At 45.2% G+C, this 13,494-nt stretch overlaps 2 protein-coding genes across 2 annotated transcripts in view; one reads left to right on the plus strand and one right to left on the minus strand.

The window, feature by feature from the left end:
- The window catches only part of LOC132386156 (latent-transforming growth factor beta-binding protein 3-like), a gene marked incomplete at its 5' end in the record, with an annotated part of 79,381 nt that extends 73,172 nt beyond the window's left edge, over positions 1 to 6,209 (plus strand). The window contains 2 exons of the mRNA XM_059958447.1: positions 880 to 996; positions 3,605 to 6,209. Of these exons, the coding sequence (XP_059814430.1) occupies positions 880 to 996; positions 3,605 to 3,756 (269 nt within the window). The remainder of the gene's footprint in view (positions 1 to 879; positions 997 to 3,604) is intronic.
- LOC132386154 (breast cancer metastasis-suppressor 1 homolog) overlaps positions 3,884 to 13,494 on the minus strand; it is a 37,739-nt gene continuing 28,128 nt past the window's right edge. Inside the window, exons 11-12 of the mRNA XM_059958446.1 lie at positions 8,433 to 8,559; positions 3,884 to 6,850 (exon numbers count right to left, since the gene is read on the minus strand). Coding sequence (XP_059814429.1) covers positions 6,733 to 6,850; positions 8,433 to 8,559 — 245 coding nt within the window. The 3' untranslated portion in view covers positions 3,884 to 6,732. The remainder of the gene's footprint in view (positions 6,851 to 8,432; positions 8,560 to 13,494) is intronic.

The following is a 13,494-nucleotide window of genomic DNA, read 5'->3' on the forward strand; positions in this document are numbered from 1 at the left end:
CCACGAAGCAAGGAAAGCCATTGAAGCTGTTTCAAAGAAAAACATCAACCCATTTAAAAAAAAACAAATCATGCAAACAGCAACACGAACATCAACCCTCACGCCAAAGAAAAAACAAATCACCCAAACGGCAGCAGGAAAGAATGGGCAAAAACACAAAATATATTTAAACATAAAGAGTTCCTGTTGCCTCTTGTAATTGCTTGCAAATATACACTCGGTGGCCCTTTTATTAGATACATTCCTGGTCTTCCGCTGCTGAAGTCCATCTCCTTCAAGGTTCGAGTTGTGCATTCAGAGGTGCTCTTCTGCACACCACTGTTGTAATGTGTGGCTATATGAATTACTGTCAGTTTGAACCAGTCTGGCCATTCTCCTCTGACCTCTCTCACAAGGCATTTTCACCCACAGATGCTTACCAGATGCCTCTTCTTTCTTGCACCATCCTCCGTAAACTCGGGATCATTGTGCGTGTTAGTCCCAGATCGGCAGTTTCTGAGATACTCAAACCATCCCCTCTGGCACCAACGATCATTCCACGGTCAAAGTAAATTAGATCACGTTTCTTCCCCCATTCTGATGTTTGGTCTGAACAACAACTGAACCTCTTGACCGTGTCTACATGCTTTTAAGCACTGAGATGCTGCCACCTGATTGGCTGATTAGACGCTTGCATTAACGAGGTGTACAGGTGTAGCTAATAAAGTGGCCACTGAGTGTTGATTCTCCTGCTAACAACAAACCTTGAACCATTTATAAGCACAGTCTTGAGAGGAAATATTCTCTGTCTCAAAGCCAGCTTAGTTTCAAAGCAAACTTCGCTAAAATTATTGGCAAGGTGTGGCCGACATGGTTTAAGAGATTTGTCTCCGTGCGCAGATAACAGTTCCTACGACGACTCCGACGAGTGTTCCTGCAGGTATGGGCGATGTGTACGAGGACGGAGGTGCGACTGCTATAAAGGCTTCCAGCGGGACAGCAGTGGGAAGTGTCGAGGTAAGTAAAGAGCTGGGTCAGCTTTTCACTCGGGAGCCCCTGCTCACCTCAGTTTATGCAACCTAGCCATCAGCTGAGCTGAGAGAGGAATTCCTCTGTCAGTCAGGGTTGACCGTAAGTGTTATGGCCTAGCTGTCCAGTTACGCAAGCCTGGCCAGTATGATTATCCACACACATCGGATGAACCCAAAGAGACCAATGCTGTTTGGCACCAGCCGTGTCGCGGGAGTCACCAGTCAGCGTTGAACTCAACTTAGGGACTCCAGCTCCAGATCACCCCCTCCAGGTTTAATCCCGAGGCCTTCCCCATGAGCGGGTAGTCACAAGGCAGCGGAGGTTTGAGATTAGAGTTTTCTCTGCATGCAAGTCCTACCTGTAGTGAGGTGATCAGAACTGAGCACAGTACTCCAAGTGGGGTCTGACCAGGGTCCTATATAGCTGTACCATTACCTCTTCGCTCTTAAATTCAATCCCACGGTTGATGAAGGCCAATACACTATATGCCTTCGTAACCACAGAGTCAACCTGTGCTGCAGTCCTATGGACTCGGACCCCAAGATCTCTCTGATCCGCCACACTGCCAAGAGTCTTACCATTAATAGTATGTTCTGCCATCATATTTGACCTACCAAAATGAACCACTTCACACTTATCTGGGTTGAACTCCATCTGCCACTTCTCAGCCCAGTTTTGCATCCTATCAATGTCCCGCTGTAACCTCTGACAGCCTTCCACAGTATCCACTGCACCCCCAACCTTTGTGTCATCAGCAAACTTACTAACCCATCCCTCCACTTCCTCATCCAGGTCATTTATAAAATTCACAAAGAGAAGGGGTCCCAGAACAGATCCCTGAGGCACACCACTGGTCACTGACCTCCATGCAGAATATGACCTGTCTACAACTACTCTTTGCCTTCTGTTGGCAAGCCAGTTCTGGATCCACAAACCAATGTCCACTTGGATCCCATGCCTCCTTACCTTCTCAATAAGCCTTGCATGGGGTACCTTACCAAACGCCTTGTTGAAATCCATATACACTACATCTACTGCTCTTTCTTCATCAATATGTTTAGTCACATCCTCAAAAAATTCAATCAGGCTCATAAGGCACAACCTGCCTTTGACAAAGCCATGCTGACTATTCCTAATCATATCGTGCCTCTCCAAATGTTCATAAGGATCTTCTCCATCAACTTACCAACCACTGAAGTAAAACTCACTGGCCTAATAATTTCCTGGGCTATCCCTACTCCCTTTCTTGAATAAGGGAACAACATCCACAACCCCCCAATCCTCCGGAACCTCTCCCGTCCCCATTGATGATGCAAAGATCATTGCCAGAGGCTCAGCAATCTCCTCCCTCGCCTCCCACAGTAGCCTGGGTTACATCCCATCCGGTCCCGGTGACTTATTCAACTTGATGCTTTTCAAAAGCTCCAGCACATGCTCAAGCTTTTCAGTCCACTGCAAGTTATCCCTACAACCACCAAGATCCTTTTCCGTAGGGAATATTGAAGCAAAGTATTCATTAAGTACCTTGGCTATTTCCTTCGGTTCCATACACACTTTTCCACTGTCACACTTGATTGGTCCTATTCTCTCACATCTTATCCCCTTGCTCTTCACATACTTGTCAAATGCTTTGGGGTTTTCCTTAATCCTGTCCGCTGAATAGTTCTGGACAAGACGTAGAATCTATGAATTATTACAGTGCCAGAGGTGACTGCCTGCTGTACATAGTGATTTAGTTGGTACTAAGTGCATATAGCTTTCCCATATCTTATTTTCCTTCAAATTCCTTGGATTAAAACCATAACACATAGGTGCAGAATCAGACCATTTGGCCTATTGAGTCTGCTCCGCCATTCCATAATGGCCGATTTATTATCCCTCACAAATCCACTCTCCTGCCTTCTCCCCATAACCTTTAACACCCTGACTAATCAGGAACCTATCAACCTCTGCTTTAAATATAACCAATGACTTAGCCTCCACAATTGCTCCTGGCAACTAATTCCAAGATTCACCACCCTCTGGCTAAAGAAATTCCTCCTCATCTTTAAAGGGGATACCCTTCTACTCTGAGGCTGTGCCCTCCAGTCTTAAACTGCCTGTCTATATCCACACCCACTCTATCAAGGCCTCGCAATATTCGATCGGTTTCAATGAGATCTCCCCTCTTCTAAGCTGGAGCAAGTTCAGGCCCAGAGCCATCCTTTCATTCCTGGGATCATATTTGTGACTCTCCTCCCAACGCCGGCACATCCTTTCTTAGATAAGGGGCCCGAATGCTCAATAACATTTCAGCACCGTATAAAGTCGCAACACTGCCGCCTTGCTTTCATGGTCTAGTTCTGTTGAAACGAATGCTATCATCGCATTTGCCAGTTCAACCTGCAAGTTTGATACTCCTTGAAGTCTGTTGCACCTCTGGTCTATGTTTGTATTTTCCCCATTTAGAAGATAGTCAAAGCCTTTATCCCTCTTATGAAAGTGCACAGCCCTACACCATATTCCCTCCATCACCTCTTTGTCCTTAAGTTACCCTCCCTCCGTTATTTAAAAATGTCATCATCAGCCTTATTCATTGCTCTCTGGCCTGCAGATATCAACGAATGTCGTGAACGGCATCACAAGGGGTCGCTCTGCAAGAACGCGAGGTGCGTGAACACCATGGGCTCGTACCGCTGCGTCTGCTTCCAAGGTTTTGTGCCAGAACGACGCCACGGGAGATGCATACGGCGGAAGATGAGCTAAAAAAAACCTCCGCACAGGCACAGAGCCCGAAGCAAATTAAAACTCTCGTCCATTTCTCTTTCTTTCTTTCTTTCGGCCAGACCGACCCTCGCAAGGAACTGTGTCTCAAACGATAACTTCGAAAATATTTGTTTAATTTTTTTGGAAAGACGCGTTTAACATTCAGAAACAATGCAGGGGGAGGAAAAGAAGCCGTAGTTTACCATTACCTTTGGTTGATGGTGCTTAGTTGTCCAATATGTATTTTATATCGAATGATCGTTTTAAAAGATTTTTTTTTTTATAAACACAATTTGGTGGCTAGTTTGACCACATCCAGAATGCTAAACCAAAGAACTCCTGGACAGTGGCGCCATAGGTTTCCGTTTGCAGAAGATTTGGCTAGGCAGCCACTTTCCAATTTGAACCAAAAGGAGAGTTGAAAGACTTTGGCCACGTGTTGGCAACAGAGGGCGCCATCAGCTGCCTTATTGAGTGTACCGCTGTTATTTTAGAGACTGGACTGTGATGTAGATACTAATATAGGACGTGAAGCCACTGGTCAATCAGTAATACGCAGCTTGAAGGTAAAATGGCCCAACTTTCCTGCTTAATAGATCGACAAGGTGAAAAGTTCAAACCTCGAAAGCATCGCTGTAGTTTTCTTAGCTGTACTTTCTCGGGAATGTTTCAATTTCTAAAAGGCTTACAGGTTCTGTTGTCACCGCAGAGAGAGGACATTCTGGAGCCATTCTAGGGTTTGCATTCAAGGGCCACACTTCCGTCAAGATGTTGGGGTGGGGGGGTGTGAAGCGTTGCGTGGACGTCAGAGACGGCTGAAGGTCTAGCAGCGCTGCGGAAGTACACACACGAACAAGGATAGGGCATTTGAGAAATGGGGACCACAGGACTACTCACTGAGAAATTATTCAATGAACCTGTTATGTGGAGAATGAGAGCCAAAAGATGTAGGATAACACAAGATGCTGGAGGAACTCGGCAGGTCAGGCACAAAGGAACAGGGTCAAGGTTTCAAGCCGAGACCTCTCCAAGTCCTGGAGACCTGACCTGCTTAGCTCCTCCAGCATTGTGTGTTACTCTGGATTTCTACCATCTCCTGTGTTAAAGAGACAGGATGGAAGCATGATCAGTGATCTAGCTCCAAAACGTTAATAGTCAATGTCCTCTAGGTACATTCCCTCCAGCATTGAAGAAACTTGAGTAAGCATTCATACATTAAAAAATTATGTTAAAGTCATAGAAAAGTACACACAGAAACAGATCCTTGAGCCCATTTAGACCATGCCAAACTAACCTGCCTACTCCCATCAACCTGCATGGGGACCATAGCCCTCCATACCCCTACCATCCATGTACCTATCCAAACTTCTCTTTAAATGTTAAAAATAGAGCTTGCATGAACCACTTGCACTGGCAGCTTGTTCCTCACTTCCACAACCCTCTGAGTGAAAAAGTTTCCCCTCACGATCCCCTTAAACTTTTCCCCTTTCACCCTTAACCCATGACCTCTGGTTGTAGACCCACCCAACCTCAGTGGAAAAAGCCTGCTTGCATTTACCCTGTCCATACCCCTCACAATTTTGTACCCCTCTATCAAATCTCCCCTCAATCTTCTAAGTTCCAAGGAATAAAGTCCAAACCTATTCAATCTTTGTAAACATCTCTGTAAATTTTCTCTGTACCCTTTCAACCTCATGGACATCTTTCCTGAAGGTAGCTTTCTTGTGCACCTTCTCCCGCTAACAATCTTTTCCAAACGTTTAGTTCAATGGGTAGCCTTCCAACTACCTGCCTCTTCCCCTCAAAGCTCACATCGAGCCTTAAGAAGGTGATTTGGTCACAGACACGCCAAAGTGAAACTGCCAGAACTTGGCAGCCAGATACCTGCAGCTTCTTCAAAGTATCGGCCATACTCTGTCCCACGTGTGCACAACCAAATGGACCACTCTCTTTCCTTTCTCAGCGACAAGTCACTTACATTTACACTGGGAGGAGTGTATCCTTGGCTGTGTTGTGGATATCCTCTGCAGATGCCCGACCGACAGATCTGTCTCACTCGCTCCAGTGTTGAAGGCCACTCTGCTGAGGATGCTCTTCCCTCATCTCAGAAGTGCTGGGGTACAGGCACTCTCAAACCCCCCCCCCCCCCCCCACCCAAATCAAGGTACCGTGTCACTCAACTCTGCAAGGTTGTTAAGCAGCGGGGGCAAGAATAGCAAGGCACGTAGGTTTTGCGCAGCGCACTCTGCTCTGATACCTTCCCCTCCCTAATACTGGGCTGTTGGGAACGTGTTGGAACTCTACTTGGGAATGACTGAGAGAAGAGAACGAGACACAAGAGGCAGCCAATCAAAAATGACAATCAAGAACAGCCTAAATGTCAAATATTTATTTTAATAGATGTCTTTTTTTAAAATGTTGATAGATTTGCAATAAACTTTTTATCTACGCGATCTCTATGGTTTTAGTGCTCCAGTATAGGATCAGTTCATTCTTCTTTTTAAAAAAAGTGCTGTACAATTAATGGAAGGCTGTATCCACCCACAGGCGAGCTCTACTGTGCAACTGGAATCCATAAAGCACCGGCTGGATACATGCTCCGACTGGGCTTTCAATTCTGTGGCAAACATTGCACACAGATTTGAGTCTTAGTGCAGGGTGGTCATCAAAAGGGAAAAGTGCTATGAATCTTGCTAGTAATCTGGAGAGGAGGCACTGGGGGGGGGGGGGGGGGGGAATTCTATTAGTCCGGCCTCCCCAAAGCCGGCTGTTTACCCAAAGGTTTTACTCTAGGTGTCAAAGAGTATCTTTTCCACATTGGTTTGACAACTGTGCACGGTATAGCAACTTCCCAACAATCTTCCACATAAAACCCTGGGTAGGAGGTTGCTTATCATATACAGCAATTGATAAATATATATTATTTTGCAATTAATTGAGACTCCCTTTAGGGCTCCGAAGGGTTAGTGTCAAAGTTCACGCTTTATGGATGGAGTACTTCCCTTTCTGAAGCTGGCTGACGTACAGCTTGGTTTTGCTGCCATCGGAACGGCGGAGCCAGACCTCTCCCGTACTGACAGCCGTGATCAGTGCACTAGAGGGGAAGAGAGAGAATTGCATCATGAGGGTGCTGACTGAGCTGATCCAAGCCTGCCTGACATGCCTGCAAGTCCCAAGTGGGTGGATCCCCTGCCCTCATCTCATGGGGCAGAAGGTCCTCTGCCCAATCCACGACCAGTCCTGAACTGTACCAACAGTCGCCAGCAGGACATTGGGTTCAAGTGCTGGTGGACCACAGTGCCATGAGCAGTAGTAGCTGCCACCTTTCAGAATCACCAGGGCAACATCAACACGTCCACCCAACATTCAGATCAGAAACGGGAGCAATGGCTGGCTTTTCTCTAGCCCAGTGACACCCCAATTACTGTACTCCCACTGCCTCAGCAAGGAAGTAGAAAGCCAAATAGAAGCACAACATACCAGTCTACATGGCCGTGTCCACGGCACTGTGCTGAAGGTGGTGCACGTGGCCATGTAGTCGAAGGATAACTTGTCTAACACTGTAGCTCAGTTTTAATAACATTCTGCCATTGTGAAGACCTCTACTAGAAAGAGGAACAATTACGTTGAGATGAGGCATCTGAAGACAAGGTAGACAGGGTTAGGGAGTTGAGTTCCACAGAGTGACTGAGAAAGGCTAATGGTCCATTGAAAAGGGAATGGTGAGTTTGTGTAGCTTTGTGAGCCAGATTCAGACTGATTTATATAATCAAATGTACATCGAAGCGAACAGTGAAACGAGTTGTTTGCGTTAACAACTGATACAACTGGTACAGTATTGTAGTGGTTAGCACAGCACTTTACAGTGCGGGTGACCCGGGTTCAATTCCTGCCGGCTGTGAGGAGTTCGTACGTTCTCCCCGTGACCACGTGGGTTTCTCCGGGTGCTCCGGTTTCCTCCCACAGTCCAAAGATGTACAGGTTGGTAGGTTGATTGGTCATTGTAAATTGTCCTGTGATTAGGCCAGGGTTAAATCAGGGGACTGCTGGGTGGCTTGGCTCAAAGGGCATAATCTGTGCTGTATCTCAATAAATAAGTAATATAACCCAAGGACATACTGGGGGCAGCCTGCAAGTGTACAGTTGCTGTGTACGGCAGGGTAACCGGAGCTTGTATGCAAACCAACCGGACCACAATGCACAGACAGAGGAATTGTGAGTGAATGATTTTCTCCAAATAAAAAGAGGCAAAGTGTGAGTATTGTTAAGAAGAAATGGGTCTCACAAATTTAGGTTGAACATGCAAATGAGATTGTGATAAGAGCCTCCTATGACAGCTGAGTAAGGGCTAACCTCTCCAGTGGCACAATACACACAAGGTTAATTTCTCACTAGGTAACAACACTTAGTTAATCCTAAATTAGCGAGGGAGATGCAATCACCCAAGATTCCTATACTGAATGCAGTCCCGACGGGCAGCATTTCATGGATTGCCGAGCGAGTACATCAGTCAGGCAAGTACAGGATTGCTCTCAGCTTCCCCCCTTGCGGCCTTGCACCTGCGGATTCGGCAAAGATAACAGGGAACACCCCTTCGGTCTATGCTTTTACAGTGTGGGTGGAAAGGGTGAGATATGAAATACACCATCGTTAATTCGGAGTGTGAGAATGCTTACTGCGAGGGCGTCTCATCCTTCATTTCCAGTACAATGCTCTGCCCTTTGGTGTACCAGTCTCCCTCGTAGAACAGTCTGCCATCTTCACACTTCGCCATGTACAAATGCTTCTCCTGCTTGGGCAGCACTGTTTGGGGCAGGGTTTGGTGAGGAAAAAGGAAATCGGACCTGTTACAAGTTTTTCATCTCTTTTGTGAACTCAGATTCATTTTCATTTTTGTAAAATCAATTTTGACTACCATGCAAAATTAGCATCTGTTACAACCGAGCATTGTCTAGTGCAGGGGTCAGCAACCTTTACCACTGAAAGAGCCACTTGGATCCGTTTCCCACAGAAAATAAAACACTGGGAGCCGCAAAACCCGTTTGACATTTAAAATGAAATAACACTGCATACAACGTTTTTTTTTGCCTTTATGCTATGTATAAACAAACTATAATGTGTTGCATTTATGAAATTGATGAACTCCTGCAGAGAAAACGAAATTACATTTCTGCATGCAACAAAAACATTTTGAACTCCGAAAAAAAGACGTTGGGTTGAAGGTTACTTTTAAGTAAAATACTCAATGTCTATTTGAGTCCTTCTTGTATTTATGAAAAACGCCGAACTTAAATTTTCCGCCAGCAGCAAACCAAAAATAACGTCAGCCAGCTGTCAACCTGAAAAATAAAAGGACTATTTCAATGAACAATGAAAAAATATGAATATACGTAAAACAATAGGCAATTAAAATATTTATCATACTTGGTTAATTGGATTTCTGCTCCTGGACCTCAGCGCACAGCGTCTGCACATCAGGGCTGTATGACGTCACCTTCATCTTTACACAGGATCGCAAGCTGTCATCTGTGAGGCGTGCGCGATGTTTGTTTTTAATAAAGTTCATGTTGGAGAACACCTGCTCACATACATATATGGATCCAAAGATCGACAGGACTCCAAGCGCATACTTTTTAATGTTTACATAAATGTCGGGGATAGCATTCTATGTTTCGAACACAAGTTTGTCCAGTTTGAGGAGGTTTTCAATATCACTCCATTTGTGATTCTGAGCAAGAACGGCCTTCTGACGGGCAACATCTTCAAGGTCTGCTGTCAAGCGTCTAAACTTGGACACCCATATGTCTTCGTCGGCTATGTCGGCCAGTTCCATCTCAAGATCAGGTTTACTCACACCTGCCAATGCAGTCGTATTCAGTAGAGATGAATCGATGCTTAGGGGAGTGACCGGGAAGGATAATGTGTTTTTTTTTCCTCTCTGAACTCACAGAAGCGTTTCCCAAACGATGTTTGCATTGCGATAGTTGCAGAATGTAAATACTCCGAATTTATCATGTCGTGACCTTGTTTGAGCTCTCTCAAATTGGGGAAGTGAGACAAAGTGCCTTTCTGTCAATCTCTGGAAAGCACTGTCAACTTGCGCTCGAATGCCAAAACATCCTCCATCATGTGCAGGGCTGTGCGTCCTTTCCCCTGAAGAGCTGTGTTCAGCGTGTTCAGGTGCGCTGTCATGTCTACCATGAAGTGTAGCTTTTCCAGCCACTCTGGCTGTTCCAGCTCAGGAAAGGTGAGCCCTTTGCTGCCCAGGAAAGTTTTCACTTCTTCCAGACACGCGACAAAGCGTTTCAGCACCTCCCCTTTGGACAGCCACCGGACTTTGTTGTGCAGCAGGAGATCAGAATATGCGCTTTCCAGCTCGTCCAGCAACAAACGGAATTGACTGTGATTTAAACTTTTTGCCATTATTTTATTGACAATCTGAATGACAACATCCATTACTTCTGTGCATTCCGGAGGAAATGTTTGAGCGCACAGTGCCTCTTGGTGCAAGATGCAGTGAAAAGTCAGCAGCTTTCTGTCCAGCGACTTCTGCAGTAAAGCCACAAATCCCTTGGTGCGTTCCCATCATATTCGGTGCCCTGACACCAGTAGCTACTGACACCAGATGGGTGGTCTTTATTCCTTTGGCTCTTAAACAATTCAAGACAGCCTCACAGATGTACTCCCCCCCTGTGTTTGGCCTTTTAGAGGTATCAACTCAATCATTTCTTCCTGTGGCCCGGCAGTTTACATACTAGCAGAACAGCGCTATTTGTTCAATATCACCTTTGTCTTTAGACTCGTCACAGGCAATCGAGTAGGCCACAGCTGAATTGATGTCTTTAATTTGCTGTCTTGTGATGTCTTCTGCCATTTTTATGGTTCTGTCTTTGACAGTCTTTGCAGAGAGGGGCATATCCCTGATTTTCTGCACAATTTCACTCTTGTTTTTAAAGTCCGTGAATAGATGTTCTGAAATCTTAATGAAAGATTCTTTTATATATTCACCATCTGTAAACTGCTTCCCGTGCCTGACTATTTCCTGAGCGGCAATGTAACTAGCGTAAGTCGTTGATTTCCAGACTTCATCCATTTCTGGAAATGATTTTTGCTCAGATCAACCTTCCGCATCAGTTCCGAAACGGCTTTTTTTCTCTCATCTCCATCCGGATATTTTTGAGCAAAGGCTGCGTGTTTATTCTGGAAATGCCTTGCGACATTTGACTTTTTGTTGTTTGCTAGTTTCTCATTGCATATTAAGCAATCTCATATGTAAACCAGTCTCGTCAACAGTGAAAGCAAATGAATCTGTCCACGTATCATTAAACGTTCTGTTTTCTTCAGTCACTTTTCTGTTTTTAGAATTCTCCATAGTTGGCTTACCTTGGATCGAAAAATTAAAGAAATCGCGCACTGACGGGTGTCAGGTATTGGCAGTGGTGACGTGTATTAATAGCGATAAAAACACGTTGTAGCGGTGTGCTCACGGTCAGTAAACTGCAGTCGAATAACTTTATTCGAACTAAACAGCCTTGCTCTTAAGCCTCCCTCAACCCAGCCCCCATGGGCGCGGATGCTGCAAAAGACGCGTACTCACAAACCCCCGTAGGCTATCTCCCTTAGCCTGAACGCTGGCTAATTGCGAGCCGTTTCGGATGTGCCAGGAAATGTGTCGCCACAAAGTCTTATTTAGATTGTACAAGATCACCATAATCTTCAAATTTAGAATTACATTTCAAAAGCTAACAAACTAACATAAAATACATTTTAATTAAATACTGGCCAATTATTTCCCAAAGCCACAGGGAGCCGCAGCACAGAGGTGAAAGAGCCACAAGTGGCTCCGGAGCCGCGGGTTGCCGACCCCCGGTCTAGTGGAAAGCCCTCTCCAGAGATTGTTGGGTTTACAGACAGACAGACATACTTTATTGATCCCGAGGGAAATTGGATTTCGTTACAGCCGCACCAACCAAGAATAGTGTAGAAATATAGCAATATAAAACCATAAATAATTAAATAATAAGTTAATTATGCCAAGTGGGAATAAGTCCAGGACCAGACTATTGGCTCAGGGTGTCTGACACTCCGAGGGAGGAGTTGTAAAGTTTGATGGCCCACTCTGGGAGCACTGAGGGAATGTGGCACTGTTGAAACTGATGCCCTTCTGCTGAATACTAAAGACACTACAACACCACTGCAAAAGGGTGCAGGTTAGCTTTTCCCAGGTCCCCTAACCTACCAGCACCACTGCCAAAATGATGATCGCAAGATGTGTGTTTGTGTGGCTTTGACCTTTGCCAACATTTCAAAACAGACTTGAACATGAAGTTCTTTGGAATGCTTCTGAAATGTGATCGATGGTTTCCCTACCACAGACTGAAGTGATACTCGAAATTCCCAGCCTAGGCTAATTTTAACATCTACCAAAATTCAAAAATCTGAAGTGTAAAGGGCGTTCTTGTGCAGGATTCCCTATAGGTTAATTTGCAGGTTGAGTTGGTGGTAAGGAAGATAAATGCAATGTTAGCATTCATTTCGAGAGGATTAGAATATAAAAGCAAGGATGTAATGTTGAGGCTTTACCAGGCACTGGTGAAACCTCATCTGGAGTACTGTGAGCAGTTTTGGGCCCTTATTTAAGAAAGGATGTTCTGACGTTGGACAGAGTTCAAAGGAAATTCACCAAAATGATTCCGGGATTGAATGGCTTATTATATGAAGAGTGTTTGCCTGTATTCACTGAATTTGTAAGAATGAAGGCTGACCTCATTGAAACCTATCAAATGGTGAAAGGCCATTAGAGTGGATGTGGAAAGGATGTTTCCTGTGGTGGGGGGACTGGGGGGCAAGGGGGGAGTCTACAGGGGCATCCTTTTAGATCGGAGATGAAGAGGAATTTCTTCAGCCAGGGGTGGTGAATCTGTGGGATTTGTTGCCACAGGTGGCTATGGGGGCCAAGTCACTGGGTATATTTATGGCAGAGGTTGATAGATTCTTGATTAATCAGGGCATGGAGGGATATGGGAGAAGGCAGGAGACTGGGGATGAGGGGGAAAAAGGATCAACCCTGATGAAACGGCGGAGCAGACTCGATGGTTCAGATGGCCTAATTCTGCTCCTTTATCTTATGGTCGTAGCTGTTGAATCTACAAGTGGGGAGGTTATGGTACAGTCTATAAAAAGATTGATTAGACCACAGTTGGAGCTGGAGCACAGTCCTGATGGAAGGTCTCAGCCGGAATCGTTGACAGTTTGCTCTTTTCCATGGATGCTGCCTGGCCTGCTGAGTTCCTCCTTCATTTTGTGTGCGTTGCTTTGGACTTCCAGCACTCGCATGTTTTCTTGTGTTTGTGAAGCACTGTGTGCAGTTCTGGTTGATGCATTACAGGAGGGATTGGAGAGAGGGCAGAGGATTGCCAGCAAAACAGTGAGGAAAGATTGTTTAGGGTGGTTTGGTTTGCTTGAGGCAGTGGTGATTGGGGAAGAGAGGGGGAGCAGATCGAACTATACAAAGTTCAAAGTAAAATTTATTATCCGAGTATATATACGTCACCACATACAACCCCGAGATTCTTTTTTCCTGTGGGCATACTCAGCAAATCCATAGAACAGTAAGTAGAAACAGGATCACAAGAAACTGTGCAAATGCAAATATAAATAAATAGCAGAAAATAACCAGAGCATAAAATAACAAGATAAAGAGTTCTTTAAGTGAGATTATTACTTGTGGGAACACCA

The sequence above is a fragment of the Hypanus sabinus genome, unplaced genomic scaffold (assembly GCF_030144855.1).
Source record: "Hypanus sabinus isolate sHypSab1 unplaced genomic scaffold, sHypSab1.hap1 scaffold_1037, whole genome shotgun sequence".
NCBI classification, from domain to species: domain Eukaryota; kingdom Metazoa; phylum Chordata; class Chondrichthyes; order Myliobatiformes; family Dasyatidae; genus Hypanus; species Hypanus sabinus.